The 20,692-nt window shown below is 35.4% G+C and overlaps 1 protein-coding gene across 1 annotated transcript in view; it reads left to right on the top strand.

Annotated features, from left to right (window-relative positions):
• Positions 1-5,626: 5,626 nt before the first annotated feature.
• Positions 5,627-20,692, top strand: part of LOC113231117 (probable inactive protein kinase DDB_G0270444) — a 63,128-nt gene continuing 48,062 nt past the window's right edge. Inside the window, exons 1-2 of the mRNA XM_026465288.1 lie at positions 5,627-6,131; positions 9,504-9,815. Coding sequence (XP_026321073.1) covers positions 5,975-6,131; positions 9,504-9,815 — 469 coding nt within the window. The 5' untranslated portion in view covers positions 5,627-5,974. The remainder of the gene's footprint in view (positions 6,132-9,503; positions 9,816-20,692) is intronic.

Below are 20,692 nucleotides of genomic sequence, written 5' to 3'. Positions count from 1 at the left end.
TTCATTCGAATCAGGTTCTCAGATCTCTCCATACATGCCTGTTTAATGTTGATATTTTTAACCTGACCTTTTCTAAGAACGTCAGCAACTTATTACTATTTTTTAACTTATTACTTAACTTAATACTAGTATTTAAGGAGTGATTCCAATAAAACCGCCTCGTCGCACTCCTTTTTTATCTTTGCTTTTCTATTTTCGTCTTCTATTTTAATAATAATAATACTAATAATAATAACGCACACACTCAACATAGCCCCGCACTAGGGAAACCCTGTATCGCGGGTGCCATGGACACACACGTAGACAACCACAAATTACACCCAAACTCACGAGAGAAATAAATGTAAGCCATACAAACATTTCTCCCGGCCCGGGAATCGAACCTGGGACCTCTGTGTGGCAGTCCGGCATGGTAATCGTTCGGCCACTGAGGCAGTCAAAATTTCTATGATGGTCTTTTGATTTTTGAGTAATTATAAACAATTTTTCTGTCTCAGAAGTCAATTTTAGCCGGCCTTTTTTAACACTTCCATCATCAACCTCCCGTTCGCTCTATCAAATGTTTTTTTTTGTAAACCTATAAAAGTTATACATAGATATAGAAACATACGTATCCGAACTTAAATCCAGTGTCAAAATAAAGTAAGTACTGCGAGCAAATAAAGAAGAACGTAGTGGCAACGAAGCAGTAGACGCCTTTGCAAAGGATGCGACAAGAATTGGCGTATGCAAATACTGTAAGTGCTTTCCCAGAGATCTGCTCGCCATGACCAAACCCCAAATGCTAGCCTCCTGGTCGGTCCTTTGGCAGGAATCACGACAAACTGTTGGTAGACACTATGGTAACCTCCAACAAAATCTACCCACTAAACCCTGGTTTTTTAAACGTCGCGATTTGCCTAAAAACATCACTTCCACTATTATTCGTTTGCGCTTAGGCCATGTTTGCACACCTGTATTTTTGCGTAAAATCAGAGTTCGAGACCACTCTCTGTGCGAGTGCGGCCTAGAAGACGGTACCTTGGAACACATTTTTTTCAATTGTCCTAATATTGCTGTTCCACTTTATAACTTACTTTCTCCAAAATTAACATAAACAACCTCTTAACTTTAGTGTTCTCCCCCCATATTGTTACTCTATGTAAATTTATCCACTTAAATAACATATATTTATAAATATTGTTTTGCTGTTTTGTTTTACATTCTCAACTGAGTACTCCCGTAGTCCAACTTACCAACACCGGTTAATGTCCTATTAGAGCTTAGCGAAAATTTTTTTTGTTTCGTTTTTTTTCTTTCAACTGTGACATTGGCAAAATCATCAGTTCTCATATTGATGGAGCCATAAAAATAAAAAGTGAAGTGAAGAAGAACGTCAATGTGAGCAGTTACAAAGAGGCCAGAAGGTGCAGGTTATGTACTGTGAGAAGTGAAGGAGGTTACACCGACTAGAGTGGCTCCTAGGGTCGGAACACAAAACTGCGAATCAACGCGATTCGAATTCACATCGCAGAAGTCTGAAGAATAAGAAGAAGAAGGCATCTAACTGCCACGGTTCGGGTAACCATTCCTTCGACGATCGTGAACCGTACTGAACGTATTTTTTAAAGTAGGTAGCGACATGGATCGTAAAAAGAGTGTTGCACTGCTGTTATCGATAGAAAGTATAGGAAAAAACACAAAAAAGTTAACATCGCAGGAATGCGCGATGCGGTTCTGCGATGCGACGTAGCATCGTAGTTTTGTGTGTCGGCCCTTAAATAGGATGATAATGATGATCAACGAAATACTGTTAGGCTTGTCAAATGTAATCGGTTTATTCAGGCATACCAGTATATCTATAAATTAAACAAGTACCTACATTATTATTACGACATCTCTCTTTTTATAATACAGTAAATTAGAGACAATTTCCAGAAGTAACAAATGGAAGTTACTGTAGCAGAACAGTCGTTCTAAATTGGATATGTTTTGGTAGATTATGCGGACTTGTAATTGTGCATTGTGACATGTTAACTTAGAACGTTGAAAATATATTTTGTATTGTCAAGTCATAGTCAAAATAGAATCACTATGCCCAGTCAAACATTACACATATAAATATATTGAAGGTAGGTATTATTACACATTACTCGCAAGCACTGCAACAGACTAAGCTAGGTGTAACAAGTTTTTTCTAAATAAAATACACGGCCGTGGCGTGCATACATGGCTTTATTAAGTCAAGTCAGTGATTTAAACGCGGTGAGTGTTATTTAGGTCGATTTTAATGACAATAATTGTAAAATGTAACTAGGTGTCAAAAAAATAACAACGATAATTGGATAACAAAATAAATAAACAAATGAAATAAAGAAGTTACGGATTTGTCATTTAAAAATCGGGAAATTAGTTTCCTAATTGTTATTTAAAAAGCATAAGGTTTATATCCATTATAATTTTTTTTTGTATACATAGTGGTACTTTTACAAGCTTTCAAATGAAGTTGGTCATAACGTCTAAATAAGCTGGTAAAAGTCGCAAGTTTGATCAAAAACCTAACAATAAAATAGCCTGTTTAAAATTCAAAATATATTTGAACAGTTGTTAGTCTTAAGCATTTTTTGTCGATTGGAACTTTAAAGTTTGAACTATTTGAAATTAGTATTCGTAGCACACGCATCCCCTCCAGCAAAACAATGGGTAGGTAGCACTCTTTTCGTCGCAGGAAACTGCGTACGCGCCGCTCGTACAAAATCACTTTACGACAGGGAGGTGTTCAGACAACTTTATGGAAAAGGTACTAGTATTGTAAATTTAAAACGGTTGTCCCTTGCATTAAGAAATACTATAAAAATATCTGAAATATGTCAAATTTAACAAAAAATAACATAACGTAAAGAATTTTTCACTTCTCATGCTCTAAAGGTAAATCAATATAGCCTTACGTAGCGGGAGTAAAGTGCATCACTTAATCCCTGGGGAGTAACAAGTAGCTAGTTTTTTTAATTTAATTAGAGTAAAACATAGTAAAAGTAAAACCTAGACAAACTCAAACAGTCAGTACTTGTTAATTAAGTGAATTACAACTAAAACAATACTTAAAAATAATCACAACAACAAAAAAGATAATTATACTTTAATAGTTAATTAATCAAAGTAAATAAACCTACGGTTTTACAAAGATCGCTGCTCTGCGGAAATTCAATAAAAAAGTGATTGTGTGTGGACCATTTTTATTACGAAAATATTTGAAAAAACAAATATACATGATTCACATAAGAAAGAAAATAAGTAGTCTCATTTCCAGTAGGTCAATCGTGAAAACTTAACAACTCGATATTTGTGCACGGCCTACTTTTGCAACCCTTTGTCCAATCGGGCCCCCTTAACCTAACTACCTCCCTGCACGCCGCCATATTAAAGTCAGACTCAGTCAAGGAGTTATAAGTCCGTCTGGATGCAGAGGAGATATAGCACCATAAGCAAAGAGGATATCCTGCCAACTTTCCGTCCACTTTGGCTTATATTGGACCAGGAAATGCGTGACTTTCATTTATGAATGGGGAGTCTCCGTCATTTATGTCGTCAGTAGTTAAATAACGGTGTCAGCCATTTTTTTTAAACGAGTGGAATAGACAAGGATTTTTTAAAACGTCCATCATCACTTCAATTTTACTTATTAGAAATAACTCACGTTTTCAAGTCGAATTTTTGCTCAACATGTTTCCGCCACCACAAAATTAAGGACCATGGACTGGTTCAAAACATGTCAAGCAGTTAAAAACATGTCAAGCAAATAAAAACTCTTTAAAAGTAGAATTTTACCCATATTTTTACAACGCACTTGTTAAAGTGCTTTATCCGTTCCTTTAGTTGAGCATTTTGTGCATATTTTGGTGTAATAAGTCTTTTGTGGGTTGTATAATTTCTGCCGTGGTAGTGTAATGGTTTGACTAACTGCTTATCAAGCAGAGGCCGTGGATTTGAATCCCGGCTCGCACCTCAGTGTTTTCTGGAATTTGTGCATTGACTTACAATTATATGGACGTCGGGTCCGCGCTAAAAAGTGTCCGCACTTGTAAGGCGCTAAAATCGTATACAGAGCGCCAAACTCCGCTTTAGTCTTCATTTGTTCGACAGACAGCGCGATACTGCGATGACATTACAATTTAAATTTCGAATAGGTTGACTTGGGACATTTTTTTCGTGGTTTTTGTATTAGACCCGTCGTCCATTTATTTGTAAATCAATGAATTTGTGTGCGAAATCTAAATGCTTGAATTTTGCCTTATGAAACCCGAAAGCGTGGGAGTGGCGGACTATGACGGCCTAAAACCTTCGCCTGAGAGGAGATCTTTTCTGCATAAATTCACGCACCTACACTTAGCGTGAGAAAAAATATTAAACATACATCTAGTTTACAAAGGCTTCTTAGAAAATAAGTTTTATTATAATTATCTCGTTTGGCATGTGGGGTGCCGTGGGGGTGCGATCGTGATGAAACTACAATCTATTCCAATCTGCGTCATAACACGAACACGTGTTCAATATCTTTTTGAATAATTGAATTGGACTAGGATTTGCTTAAGTATATATGGACAATTTTTATCTGAAAAAATCATATTAAAAAAAGAAAGATAAACTTCTATAATGAATTGAGCACACAACTTTGAATTTATTTGAACTTGCTGCTGGTGACACAGATAACGCTCTTAGACAAAAGCTTATCTTTACAGTTATCCGAGTCGGTTAAATGTTCTGTTTAGGATTTAAATCGTGATTAGGTAGCCGTTATATGAAATCTCAGAAAGCACATACGTCAAAATTATGAACTACGGTAGTTTAAAAAAATGCAGGTCTTTATTATTTGCTTATTTCTCAAGCATTGGTTGTAAAGCCATTAGGTTGAACAAGTAACAAACAAATTATGAAACTCGAAACGTAATAATACATAGACTAAAAATTAATTTGTGAAAAACCTGTAACTACAAAAACGATTTAGAGTCCATGATATTCAGTCACAATGTGACATGAAGTATTGTAGATATCACTCTGATCGATACATCTTGCTAGTATGACATTCGGCGGTCAAGATATTTTCGTAAGTTATGTTTGTTTCCATCAAGTAGTAGGTATCCCTTAGTACCTACCTCTGAAAACATTTCCAAGCTATTTAGGTACTAAATTTACTTTTCAAAGGTGCCTAGATGTTGCAATGGTGTAAGCATCGTATCGTATCCCACCTAATGAAATTCACATTAACGTGTTACGAATCGTGACTTGAACTTTTCATTGCTGCGCTTGCGTGGGTGACTATGCCGAAAGAAAAATCTATTGCTTCTGGCATGTGTATGTTTTGGAAGAAGAATAATAGCTTATTCATTCGATTTCATTTACCTGTCCCCGTGTGGAAAACTTTTAACTCGTTTGGTGGTAAAAGAATCGGGGGCGTCTTTTCTTAACTAAAAAATAAGCAGTATTATCTAATTAGTATTCATATGAGCGCGTGGAGTCCTCGCGGTGGGGACGGGTTATTAGCCGGCGCCGCCTCCGCGCCCAGCCATATTGTACCGAGCTCCGAGCGCCGCACGCTCGTCGTTCTCCACAATAATTCCTTCTGTAAATATTTGTCCTGCAAGCCGAGCCGGTGGCTGGGAAGGCAAGATGTCGGCATAGCTGATTGACGTTGATATACGGCTGTGTCACATCGAGCCAGCTCAATCCACCGGCGTTCAACGTTAGAAGAAAATTCATCGAGAAGAGTGGACGCTCCCGTAAGGATCCGGAGAAAATTGATCGTTCCCGTTGCGATTAAAAAAAAAGCGGGCGTGGACGCTTGACAGCCGCTGTCAAGTCACGAGTCTTGAGTTTTCTTTTCGGCGATCGTGTGGGTTGGAAATCTTCGAATTTTATTTATATCACTCACGACGATGTTCCCGTAGAGTGCGACCGGCTGTGTAGTGACGATAACGATACGAAAAATACGACCAAAATGCCGAACGAGGAGGTTTTAGGGCCGCGGAAGACAATGTTCGTTTTAGTGATTGTTGTGGGGTGTTTTGCCGTTCTTTGGCCGAAGATCTTGTCTCCTTTGATCTTGGGGGGCACGAGGGAGCAGCTGAAGCCGAACGCGTACGACCGGGAGGCAGGTAACGTCGGTATTTTTAACTTTAATCTCAATGTCAATATCGCTGGACGTCGCGTACTACGAACGCATTTACATGCGTTATCATCAAGTTAAATTAAATTAAGCGCCATAAATACCATAAATTTTATCGTGGTTTATTAAACTCTTCAGTATTCTATGGTATTGGTTAGGAAATTGTCTGTCTAATATGGCTATGTAAATAATTATGTAATGTAAGTTGTAAGTTTCCAATGTTTGAGCAGTATTCGCGAGAGATCGCTTCGCAAACAGCCGCGGTCCAGTTGTTGACTCTGCGCTGTTTGCCGACCATGTGATAGGAATGTATGCTTATGTAAGAAATTTAAAAAAACCCTTAAAATGGACTTTTTAAAATACTTACGGCTATTAAAAAGATTATATTATCTCAAACTTATAAACATAATAATTATAAACTATTGACAGAATTATTCCTGTTTATCATTAAAAAAATTAAAGATTTTTGTTATTGGCATTGTAGTAGTAGGCTGATATGCCACTGTCCTATTTACACAGTAAAGTTTTAGCATTAATGTGTTCAAACATTATTTAATTTATAAGTATTATCATGCTATCATCAACCCTAGTGTTTCATTTGTACAAATATAATGCAATTGAGACCAGTAAATAATAATTTAATAAATAACTTAAAGAGCATGTTTGTTATAAGTCTATACTTAATGAATTTATTATTACTGTCAAAGAATCTCTATAATTAATCATGCCACATTTTTTCTTTACTATAAATGGCAACAAATTCAACTCAGTCAAATGCATTATGTATGCATTATGCAGTATATGTATGAAACTGGACATTGATATACCATCTAAATGAAAATACTTTGGGTTGAAAAAATTGAATACTGTGTCTACTCAATAGTACATTATGTGTGATGGGTGTTGCTCCTTCAGGTTTTTGAGCATCTTCTGGGGTTTGGTAAAGAGTTCGAGAAGTGGTATTTCACCCTGTTCATGCCTGTACTGTATTAGAATATGAGGGGCAGTGTCCCCTTGCACCGAGTACGCTCTGCATAGAGAGTTGTCTGTAAAATATAAGATTAAAATGGTGTTTATTACATTGTATTAGGTACAAGAAATAATTAGAATTTAGTTATAAAATATTGGATAGCTACTTAACCATTACATATTTAGTTTTATCCTCCTGTTTCTATGAGTAACTTTACTGTAATAAAAATATTTTCCTAGTAATTACTGCCTGTGTTTTAACTAATGATAAGAACAAAAGGCAGTACAGTAAATTATTGAATGACCTAGTGAACCCCACTGATAAAATTAATAATGAAAATATGAAAAGTAAAATCCAATTTTATAACAATGGAGTTATAATAAGTAATTATTTCTATAAAAACTCTGTCTAACTCAGCAAGGGTTGTCAGATACTGACTTGTCGTTTTCAGGACAATTGTACCAGATTAAGGAAGAGGAATTGTAGCAATAAATATATGAAAATAAATAGGTATTTCTATTAGGCCTCGATTAGTATCTATCTAATTTGACAGTCACAACATGGCCGTAACATTGTTGTCTACCATTTTTTGGGAGCTATTAATACTCATTTAATACCTACAAAAATTTTACATCATTTGCAATAAATATTTCGACATTCCTTTTATGAAAACGACTCTAGCAAGTGTGTAAAAATAACTTCTATATGTTAGGAATCCAGGACAGTAAAATTTAATTACTGGATGCGGGACAAGATAAAAAATTTCAGGACAAACCCGGATTTCCCGGCCATCTGGCAAGCCTAACCTCAGCCCACAATATCCTGTAGCTAAGTTCAGGTTAGTTCTTTTCATACAAAAACAACTATCAAAATATAATGAGTTGTTTATATATTAATACTATTCCAACTTGATGCAGTTCGTTAATTTGTAAAACATTTATAAAAAAGAGATTTCTTCTAAGTTCAGGTTGTCGAGAGATTTACAATGTGTGACATCTTTAACACTGTTCCGTTTTTGTATAAACAATGCTGTGGATATTTTACTATTGTATGGCAGAATGTACGACCTATCATGTGAAATGTGGCTGTCCCTAATGTTCAGTCATGTAGTAGTGATTGCTATTCCAGTTTCATCATTATCGACTCAGCTGAAAGACTGCTTTGCTGGACATGGACCTGTGAAATGGAATATAAAACAAACACAGCCCAAAGCATTGCAATATTGCAAATTCCAGTTTGTGTCACTTAAATTCTATACTAGGTGCTCTTAAAACAGCTCAAAATGAAAAAAATAAAATGATTTGCACATAGCTTACTTAATAATTTTGATTAAATGAGTATGATTTGATTACATAGGGTTTTCATACCATGGTATGACATTTTGTTCATCTCTCAATGTGGAAAAATTTGTATGTATATAGTGTTAAGTGATAAGATATTAGTGATAATTCTTTAGTGAAAAACCATGAAATACTTCTGATCAATTGGACATAGTTAAGCAAAAAGGATCTGATGCACAAAATTATCAAAAAATGAGTTATATGTATCTAACGGTTCCTAAAGTCTAACCTCTTAGATCAGCAAAAAATCCAACATATAAACATAAATAAATATATCTGGAGTTACATGACATAATAAGTTTTGAAAATAAAACAAGACTGACAAACACTTTAAAACTTCAAACTGCCATATCTTGAGAGTGGAAGTGCATTGGCTCCTTTTTTTTTAACTACGTCCAGTTTTGAATAATAACTTTGTTTATTACACACTACTTTTCTCTAAATTGTTTTATAATATTGGTGTTTCTCTAGAATTATTTTTCTTCTAAAATTATATAGGCTACTATTTTCGTATTTTGTTGCAGGTAATTTAAGCTGTACTAAATTTTAAAAAAGCACCAGTTAATGTTATTGTCAAAATCGTTTAACTGTTAAGTGTAAAAGAGAGCTTTTTTAATGAAATAATCTGAACTTGACTATGATTAACGGGTATTGGAAAAGGCAGAGTATATTTACAGTTCAATCTCAGAATAATTAAAATTAAAAGGTGATAAGTTAAAACAGAATAGTTATATTTTTACTTATAATTACATTTTTTTTCTAAAAACACACTAGTTACATATCAAAAATATTCTATACAAAGTAAAATACAATAATCCCAGGATTTCAAAGGTAATATCCACCCTACATTGCCCTGTATTGCGTCCTAGAAATTTAGGTAAATATACTTTATCAGAATAAGTTTTATTCTGAACTCTGATCATCAGTAATAAAATAAGTATAGCAAAAATCTATTTATTTAAACAAAACAAAAATTAAATACAGAACAAAACACAAGACTTTAAAAAAAGCTCTCTTCTAAAAAATATATCATAATTGTTCTTCTCAACAGGATGCTGTGAAATGATATTTGATACAGAAGTGGCAATACTGGAGATATTGAATGAAATATGCAGTTCCATTGCTAACACAGACGGAAAACTATCGCCGTACGCCGCAGCGGATTGCAGACGAGCCGTCAATGACACCTGTGGTGTTGACATAGCCGCTTTTCTGAAGCGAACTGACAACGTAGGAAAGACGGCCAAAGTAGCACTCGATACAATGAAAGCGAGTAATAGCTCCTGTTTAAAAGAACACTTTGGAGTGCCAACTTTAAGTCTGAGCATACATCCGGCTATGAACTCTTGGATCTTGAAAGACAGTACGTTGTGTTGCATGGTTTTGGAAGGTGTGATTGACCAATTAACGTCCTTAAGAAGACTTACTAATATGCTAATGTGTAACGTTAAGAATGTACCTAAACTTTGTAAACATTCGCTAAAAAAACTAAAAGTACTTATACATAATTCGAATGTTGTGGCGGTCCGAAATAGATTAATGCTTTTTTAGATCTAGAATTGACTTAGGAATTAACTCTACGTTCGTCTAGTCCATGCGTCGTGTCGAGATAAATGTATAACAAATTGCCTGATTTATTAAAAAACAAATCGAATTTTAATATATTTTTTTAATATATAATCGAAAATTAGTTCTTTTACAGGTCCCACGTACAGTCAGCTGTGATCATGGGACCCGTAAAGAAATCAAAACGTTGGTTTGTTTAAAAAACAAAAATACGCAATTTAGATTCGAAAAAAAAAATCATTTACAATATTTAGCAATCGCAAAAAGTTAAAAAGTCGAAAGATTTTAACACAAAAATCGACAGTACCTATTTACTATCGTCGCTTCGTAACACCTTGTACACCATTGTGGAATACAAATGAAGAATATTTGAATATGAAACCCAACTTGGTTTCGACTGTCGGAATGTAGACCCACGTTGCGCAATTATAAGATGTAATTTTAAATAATAGAGGGTACCAATGCTACCTTTTCAAGGCCAAAAAGCAACTTATAGATTTCGAAATAGACAAGTAAAGTAGCTAATAAAACAGCCTTCTAATAAAAAACCGCTTCGAGACCAGCTCATCAGTTCGGGAGCCACGATGTGCTACAAACCGACATAACTACCACAAACATATATAACTTTTAACGCACTTTTTTACATCGGGGGTCAAAACAGGTGAAAGAGAATTACCAACTTTCAACCAATAATGCTTTGTTATCTTCAAGGCTATGGAACTGAATACAGGGTGTAGGACATGTCAAGCCTGACGATTTTTATTCAACTCTATGCCACGAGACCGAAGGTGGAGTGTCGAGCTCTTAGAGGATGGAAAAAAAATAGTCTAAGGTCGAGCTACATGTGCTCTTGACTGTATCTCTTTTGATAACCGTGGCAACGTGAAGTGAGCGTGCTTACAGCTCCGGTACTTATCTGGAAAATAGGGATGGTGTTGTACGTATAACGCACACACTCAACATAGCCCCGTACTAGGGCACATAGACAACCATAAATTACACCCAAACTCACGAGAGAAATAAATGTAAGCCATACAAACATTTCTCCCGGCCCGGGAATCGAACCTGGGACCTCTGCATGGCAGTCCGGCATGGTAACCGTTCGGCCACAGAGGCAGTTATACCTTATAGAGAACCGGATGAAGTCCGTGCAAACGGGCTGCTTTAGTGCTAGGACCTGACTTAGATTGTCCCTGTGCGGGCTTGCTCGCACAGGTTATAGTGTCCTTTCCGCGTAACTAAGAGGTTGATAGGGAGAGACGCTATAAATAAAACTGTATATATAGCAGCATATAAATGTAGAAAGATATGGGATTGTACGTCTATTTCTATTTAACTTGGTTGAGAAATTATACACTGGGACTGTGACAGTACTTCTTTATTTGTAACCGGCAAACTATTGAATGTTTTCACAAGAATCCGGTCTACCCAGAAAACGTATGTATAAATAGTAACATCTAAACATTTTTGTCAAACTAAAATAGCATTTTCTCCTAACACACCTTTGCAACCGATGATAGACAAATTTCGACGAAACTTCCGGTCGAGAGCTTTGAAACTGAATTCCGAAGGTTTCCGTTTGAACCTCAAAGTGTTTTATTTAAAATCGTATTTTATAATATTGTTTTTAAATGAGAATTTGAATATAAGGGAATAGCTGAAGACACTGATGCATGAAATAGAAATATCAAGAAACAACACTGATTCGGCGTCTTTTTTCCGCCACTGTATAGAGTTGTTTCACTCTACACCTCTGGTCTCTTAAATCCAGGAGCCAGTAAGTCAAATAACGCCATTTGTTTTATAGTATTGAGTGACGGGACGAACAAGGCATGTCTGAGGTAAGCGACTCGCCTATCCATAATAGCTGCAGTGCCATTCATTAGTTTTAAATCACAAAGAGCTGAGGGAGTTTGCCAATCGTCTGACAGAAATGGTCACGTTACTGCTTGGCGGCGTAAATAGTTATGGAGGCAGTACTTCCATGGACGAACTCTGTCACAAGGAGATCTACTACTATTGAATTTGCCTGACATTAAGTTCTCTGCAATACTCTTTTCGACACTCACTTGTCGTTTGATCTTGGACACGACCGGATCTTGGAATTCTGTAGGGATTATTAATAACAAAATTTATTTTTACAAAAATTACTAACTTCGTCTCTTTTTTATCTCCGATAAATAAAACACCGAATCCTCAATCACTTGTTTCTATGCGTAGCGGATTCTAAAATTGGCTCCGACTACAGTTCGCGAATTTCTTTACATTGCACTGTTATGACGATCCAATGATTCCAAAGCGGCTTTATACACAGCACGTTTTTAAAGACTCCTTATTATGATATCACGCAGAATCCTAAACGCCGCTATAAAACATGAATCTGACATATTTTTAGGATTAACAGCATCTGACCTGCAGATTTAGTATCTAAACTTAGGAATCAAAAGCGAAATTCGAAAGTTAGGCCGTTCATGGACAGTAACGGCGTTTACAATAAATTTATATATCAGACTTTCTGTATATCAACAACGAACTGACATAATTCGAATGTTTTACATTGAATCTATAATTATAAGCACTATGATATGAAAAGTAGTGACATATTTCTTTGCAATAATATTTAAGTATTGTGCGAACGAGTTAAAGGCCTAGTCTAATGTTGGTTCCGAATACAATTTTCGACTGTTGGAGTATCTAATTACCGTGCTCGAGACATGAAGTATTATGCTTGAATATCGGCTACAATTAGCGAACAGTGTGTGTTTACAAGTCTGATTCTTGAACCAAGACTTTTCAGCGGTGCAGAAGACAATGTGGTATCTACTAATTAATATCAAATTGGAACACAAACTTTGGACTCTATTACCGGCACCGAAAACTTGCCGCATCGTGAAGAAATGTCAATGGAAATTAAACAAAGTAATGCCGAGATATTCGATGAATAGTTTCGATTCTGGTTATATCGAACGAAGTGGAAAAAGGCACCATCGTCTTTGGGAACTTAGATAATAGAATTCACAACTCTTTTTTTAAATGTAAAGTAGGAAGCAAACGAGCAGATAAGCCACCTCGCAGGAGGTGATCTTCGTCCCTTATGGATACTACAACATTTTAACAACAGCCTCATAAAGCCTTGTTTTTAATGATATCAAGTGACGGGACGAACAAGTCGTGCATCTGGTGGTAAGCGACACGCCTATCCAAAACAGTTGCAGTGCTACTCGGGGCTACATCCCGTTACTCTGAGACATAAGTTGACAAGTCTCATGTGCCTGTAATTTCACCAAAAACCGGAACGCAATAATTACATATTACTGCTTGGCGGCACAGATAGGTAAGGTGGCAGTCTTAAGGTCGTATTCCACAACTCTACTCAATTCTCAAGTCAGGATTTGAGCAGACTTGAGTATGATTTCAAGCACTGGAAATACGACCCTAATGGCAAGGACTTGAGTATGATTTCTAGTGCTTTGAATCATACTCAAGTCCTGACTTGAGCATTGAGTAGAGTTCTAGAATACGACCCTTAGAATAATAACGCATAGAATGATAGTTTCATATCAAACGAACTGTCACAAGTGAGGCAAAAATCAAATTCATGTAGGCTAGTTTTAGTAGTAGGTTAATTTTCGGTTTTAGTGAATATTTATGTAAAAATACAAGTTGAAACGCGTTACTTCCTTGTGGAATGTGATGTTAGTATCTATTTTATGTTTGTCTGACGTATTTTTACACTCATTTACCGCACAATTCTTCATTTTTAGCTAAAATTCTGGAGCTGTTCGCGGTGCAAGTTGACCTTGAGCACTGAAGGCCCGCCCGCTCGTGTAGGCCCTTTTCGCGCGCTTCAATTTGCCTCACTTAGCGTGTGCGGGCTAGGTTTCTATGCGTTATTATTCTAAGGTGGCAGTATTTTTCTAGACGATCTCATTCACATGAACCCTACCGCCACTAAATCATAATCATATCACCTGACGTCGTCTCCTGAATATTGAATTGTCCCCTTTTCAAATAAACACATATGCGTACAGCGCGTCAAATGCCTTATTGAAATTGCGATGCGTATCAGGTCTCTGTCAGGTTGTGAAAGCTTGTTTGCGCTAACACTTGAAACAGTGCTAACCAGCTCGGCTCTACGTGCTAATGTCCTTCGCCGTGACTGGGCTTCGGAATAAGGCCCGACGAGTTGGAAAATTACACTTAAACTGAAAATTCAAAATACATCCCTCGATTCATTACTTCAAACTCAATATATCTTTATTTCATTGTCGAACAAATTACACTTCGTCATTAATTAAACTGTACTAATTGGTATGGCAGATTCCCATGAGAAGAATGTCTAAGAAACTCTTTGCAAACAGATATTTGGTCTAGTAATGCAACAGACTTCTGCTTCTACTTCCGCAAGTGCGGAAATTCCGCATGTTTTTTCACATCTGTTTCCGTTTCTGCTTCCGCAACTTTTATAACGGAACTTTTATCGGAAGTTTATAACGTTCCCGATGGAGCAGGTCCGTGCGCGTATTTCTGGGCGGTGAGACGCGTGGGTTTTAGCAGTTTTGTATTTGTTTTTCATTTATTCTAATTTTCATTATTAATTAATAATAAATTTTATTTAATCAAAATTTATATTGTTAAAATAAAATAATTTGCAGCGTAAATTGGAATGTTCTTTGGAAAATTCAAACATAAAGTATTTAATTAATAACTTTTGTACTGTAGTGAAAAATAGGGTTTTGCATTAATATTAGACATAACTGGTTGATGGCTTTACTGAGGTGGTCGTGAGGGTCAACTGTGAGCATGGGACTTGTAAAGAGCCCAAAACGTTGGTTTGTTTGAAAAAACAAATATACGCGATTTAAATCCAGAAAAAAAGTTTAATTTCCTTTTTGTAACAATCGCGAAAACCTAAGAACTCGATTTGTATTGTTCAATTATGAAATCAAAGACAGGCGGTTTGAATCTATTTCGTTGAGATCTATAGTATTTATAGTATTTATATATATATATATATATATACACAATAATAATATATATACATATAAATAAATACTATAATACAATATACGGAATACAGAAGTTTTATTATAGAGGCGTACACATTGCCCCTTAAATAAATTTGTGTATATAATGAAGATATACACAAATTTATTTTCGTCTTCATTATATTTACATATTTTCATTTATATGTAGATATAATGAACACGACCGTCAAGAAAAGCTTTTTTATTTTTACTCCTCGTATCAATGTTACGTCTATCATTATTTTTCATAATATACTGTGACGTTAGTGTAAGTATGCAAGTGCGCGTCTCGAGCCATAAGAACACGTATGGTGCGTAGAATTCAAACATTTAACATAAGGTGACCTTTACCTGCGGCTTGACACATATCGAACGTCGAAATCTATTGGACGTAAGTAAAAAAATTACCTACATGGATAAATTTATACATTTTTTAAACCTTGACGATATGACCAACTTCGCTCTTCGTGAAAGCTTTTAAAAGTACTATGAAGGTACTTTTAAACGCACATAATATTTTTGTGATGGCGCCAAAAATTCACAATAATTTACCGCATGTCTTTTTTTAACCGACTTCAAAAATAGGAGGAGGTTCTTAATTCGACTGTTTTTTTGTGTGTTTTTTACGCGATCACTCCAGCATTTTTGAACCGACTTTGATGATTCTTTGTTTGTTGGAAACGGGGTACCTCAGTATTGATCCCATTTAAATTTGATCTCTGAGTCCATAAAAGGTAGTATTATTTTTGTATACATGCAATACAAATATTTTACGGCTATGTGGATTTGGCTTAATATTAAAACTAATATGGGTTAAAAGATTAGGGGAAACGAAATTATTATGTATTAATTTATGCAACGGATTACTTATTTTTGAATTACGAATTTTGAATTTCGTCACAAAATGGTTCCATTACAATTAAAATTCTGAATCGATCTGTGTAAATAACATTCACTCGTCAAAACTGTACGTTCCCTTTGTTCATGGTAAAGGGTTTCATATTGTGTTCGTAGAATATATACTTTATATACGAGTGTAAAAACAAATTACACATGCTAAGTAACGCAAGTGGAAAGAAGACTCGTCCTATGTGGCCTCAGTGTACAGTACAAGAACAAAAGTGTTAGCGCTTTGTCACATCGGACTAAGGTCGAATTCTATGGTCTAAGTTAATAGATTCCGCGATTTTTAATGTCGATTGTTATGAAGTCGAACTTTAAGAGAGCTATGACCGCCGACTTATCGTAAGCCATATTTGTACCTAAACTAGTGTCGGTCATATTTTTCCACATTTGATGTTGACACTCGTCAACAGTTCAAGTTACTGAACGAAAACGATGGAGCCATTAAAAATCTATAACTTCAAAAGACATTTCTAAACGTAGAACATAATAAGGGCCTTCGAAATTATATTTCTCTCAATTTCAATTTTTTGGGAATTTTTCCGGAAAAACTTCTATTATTTGAAATTTTTGGGAATATTACCCAACAGTAACCTAAACAGCGTTTTTGATTACAAATGATATTTCAAAACTATAATGAACAAGGATATGTCGCCATTTCCCGCCAAAATTACATCAAATAGATTTTTTTTTAATTATAACAAAAGCTAAGTTTATTAGCACAAAGGTTTTTTATATTCTAGTATAAAAGCCGACAGAATCAATATCAAAAAATCGTAACGTAGGCAACCCCGCCCTTGTTATTGCAACCGAAATGTGTTGCATCTTGTTGCATATTTACCTTAGATAATATATATATTAGATAATATAATCTTTAGATAGACCTAGTAAAATTATTATAGCACCAACGTCCTCAACGTTTTAAAAAAATTTTAGCAGTTACACAATCGGTTACTAAATTCATTATTATATATTAAAATTTAATTTAGTACCACATTTATTATGTACAAATATTTAAAAAAGCCCTCTCCTGTAAAAGTTGTTTTTTGTCGCATGAAATGTGAAAATGGCCGAACTGAAGAAGTCTAGTCAAGTAATTACCATCTTGTATAACCACTACTCTTGTAACACTTCTACGAGTAAAGAGTAAGACTACACTCGGTTTTAGTTCCGTGCGTTTTCCGCGTAGACAGTGGCGCCATATTATTTTCCCGCGCTAGTGCGTTTGTGTACGGACCATATCAGTGACGCGACGCATCTTTAAATCGTTAGAAAGACGCTCATGATTGCCGCTCATAGTTTGTGATTTCCGAAGTGAAAACTAAAGTACACCTTAAAAATAAAAGCCAATATAAACTCTTGTAGTAATAGAATCGCTAAAGCTCTGATCGCTAACCACTTCGCGTATTATATTGGTTCGTTTTAGTCCCTCGATAACAAATATACTATTTTATGTATATATAATTTAATGTTTTTTTTTGCTACACTCGTATAATTAATAAAATTTTTTTTTTACATTTTTTTTTCCTACGTGGGTTTCACATGATGATAATTCTTATCGGAGTATAAAGATTTTTTAAGAAGCATCTCGTCTGTATTGTCGAAGTAGCATAGTGCTTGAGTAAAATCATGTCAAAGTAAGATGTAGTCGAAGTAGCGCGTGTCGAAGTTTAGTTTTATAGTCAGGTCCATGGTCTATGCTTCTCCCGGTGGGAGATATGTGTATGTATGTATATGTATATGAATTTGAACCAGAACACAGAAAGTCGCTGTTTGAAAACTTTTTGACAAAGAAAATACTCCTATAAGAAAGTAATGAAGCCCAGCAAAAAACTCAAAAGATAAAAACATTGAACAGTTTTATGAATTTTTTTCGACAAGTAGATTCATCACGAAGTTTTCCTGCCTAAGAGCCAAATCGTGAGAAATCAACACCAGCTTTAGATGCGCCTAAATAATGTACTCCCAAAAACATATAAACAGATAACCATGTGTGAAATGTTATAAAAACGCACACGTTCACGCCATATGTAGGTTAGAGTGGACCTTGACGGCGCATATGGTTTTTTTTTCTAACAAATTAGGTAATGTGACAATTGGTCATGTAGGTCAAATTAATTTTGAGGCCCTAATCTGTTGGCGATCGTCTATGAAATGAAGTTTATTTGCATGGAATAGGTTATACAACATGATAATTTATTAGATTACAGTTCTTCTATTCTGCCAATATACGAAAGTACGCAAGATCATTGTTCAAAATATTAATTTTGACTAATTTTTTTGTTGGCTTTTCGTAATTAACATTTCTTTCCGAACATTTTTGTCTTTAATACGGGGGAACATATAAAAACGAAACTTTTTTAAAGGAAAAAAGTAACGTCCTGAAAAGTGGAATTAGGTACATCTATTCGGAATTGGTTAACGGAAAGCGGGAGAAATAATCGGACCGGATTCGTCTCCTAATTGGTCACCCTTAGAAGTGGAATATTTTCTTCAAATCTGAGTTTGAACGGGACCACTACCTTTCCAACAAAAAAGAATCATCGAATCCGGTTCGCAAATGTCGGAGTAGTACAGTCGAATTGATAACCTCCTCCTTTTTTAAAGTCGGTTAAAAAGGAAAGACGACCTCCGTGGTCGAGCAGCTTGCACACAGGTTCTTATGGTGTCGGTAACTCTGAGGTCCCGGGTTCGATCCCCTGCCGGGTCAAAGTCGAAAGGTTTTTCTGTATCTCGGGTGTTGTGATACCGTCGTTGTTTCCAATTTCCAAGTTTCCAAAAACAAGTGCTTTAGTTACTTTGGGATCAGAGCAACGTCCATGTGATGTTGTCTAGTAAAATAATAAATAAACTTGAAAACAGGGTTAAGAAGAAAGAGAGAGAAAACTACTATTCAGCTGTCGTTTGTTCAAATATTTTTTTTTATTCCACCTTGTCGTTTAGGTAGTTATATATTTTCATGTACGAGAAAAAACTTTTTAATACAGAGTTATTTTAGGCACTTACAAGTCTATTTGGGTTTATTGCGCGCGTATTTACGTCTTGTAGTGTAATATACAAAGTTACAGACAACACAACAACGACATTGTAGTCGAGTAGTCACATATTTCTAGCAAAAAATTAATAAGGGCAACGCTACGTCTTCCTTGTCACAAGATTGAAATTCAACTCTACTACTATACAATAACGGACAAATGTGTAAAAGCCAGCGCGTTGTTGACTATACTTCTTTTATTATTTATAAAATACTAACCACTTTGTAGGATTATATTACTAACATTGTAAAGAACTTTTTCCATGACTTAATAATAATAATCCATTTATTTGAGACACATTCATCCATAATATTTGTTGGTAAAGAAAAATACTTAAGCTAGTGTTAGGTTTATAATAATAAAATAAAACAAAATTATAATATCTATTAAGATGGGAACTTATCGTACCCAGCGTAAGGACAACTGGCTACAGCATTGGGGACTCCGATCGTTCCACCAATGTGCTCAGGATGCTGTTTGTACGGAGACGCATCTGATGGAGTAGCGATGCACAACGCTTTCGTATGATAGCGTAGAAATCGTCTACTTGTTTAATAAATCATAATCGTCGTGCTTAATAAAGCATAATAAAAATAAACTTAAGTCAATATTTAAAACAAACTTTTAACTGTTATGGACAGGCCACAGGCATAGGCGTGTAACTTACCACCAGGGTCGTTCGTCCCGTCACTTGAAATTATAAAAAAAAACAAAAACAAAGTTTTTGTTGTACTGTCTGACACTTTTTAACCGACTTCAAAAAAAAGGACGAGGTTCTCAATTCCATTTTTTTTGTATTGCCGTTTGTGAACCGATTTTGATGATTCTTTTTTTTGTCGGAAAGAGGTTACCTTAGTAGTGGTCACATTTAAATTTAAAGAAAATATTCCACCTTTAAGGGTGGCAAACTGGGGAATGAATGCGGTTTCGCGCACTTTCCGGTAACCGATTTCGATAAAACTTGGTAAATAGATGTAATTCCACGAGTTTTTGAGGTCGGTTTTTTAGTACTCTGTACTGATATTATGAGACCTGTATTTGGTAATAAGTTCAAACAAGCAAATGTCGTCCCAGACGATCCCCTCCTACTACGCTAGCGTTTTCTTTTGTTACCGCACAGAGTTAACACCGTTCATTTTAAAATTATATGCTTGTGCTTATAATTGTTTACTATTTGTTGTTATTATTTTACAAACAACCCTGTTTATTCAAAATCTGACTCAGAATAGTACGTTTTGTAAATTTATTTAAAGAAAATCGAACCTAGCACGCAATACCACCAAGGTTGTCACTTGTAAACTTCGCTAAATCAAATACCCTTGGACCAAACAACATTGAGAGTACATTTGCATGTATCTTTGTCACTCGAACGGTGTGAGACAGAGGTAGTCACAATGTATGCGTCATCGCCAGAGGATCCTGGAATGCGTTTAATTAGGAAATGAGGGAAATTAGTTATTTTTGCTACGTCATGTTTCGACCACGTTACGTAATCATGTAATGTTCATTACAATAAATAATAAAGGCACATTACAATGCTGGGGCAGTTTGGGTAAAAAAAGAACAATAGCAAAATCATATCGAGTCCTTAGGTTTTCGCGATTGTTACACATAGGAAATGAAACTATTTTTCCGGATTTAAATCGCGTATATTTGTTTTTTCAAACAAACCGACGTTTCAACCGTGACCATGGGTTTGTTTGAAAAAA

Source organism: Hyposmocoma kahamanoa, unplaced genomic scaffold (genome assembly GCF_003589595.1).
Source record: "Hyposmocoma kahamanoa isolate Upper Pololo Valley unplaced genomic scaffold, ASM358959v1 64, whole genome shotgun sequence".
In the NCBI taxonomy this organism is placed as follows: Eukaryota; Metazoa; Arthropoda; class Insecta; order Lepidoptera; family Cosmopterigidae; genus Hyposmocoma; species Hyposmocoma kahamanoa.
Note: the sequence above shows the minus strand (reverse complement) of the source record. Positions and strands in the feature narration are given on the sequence as shown.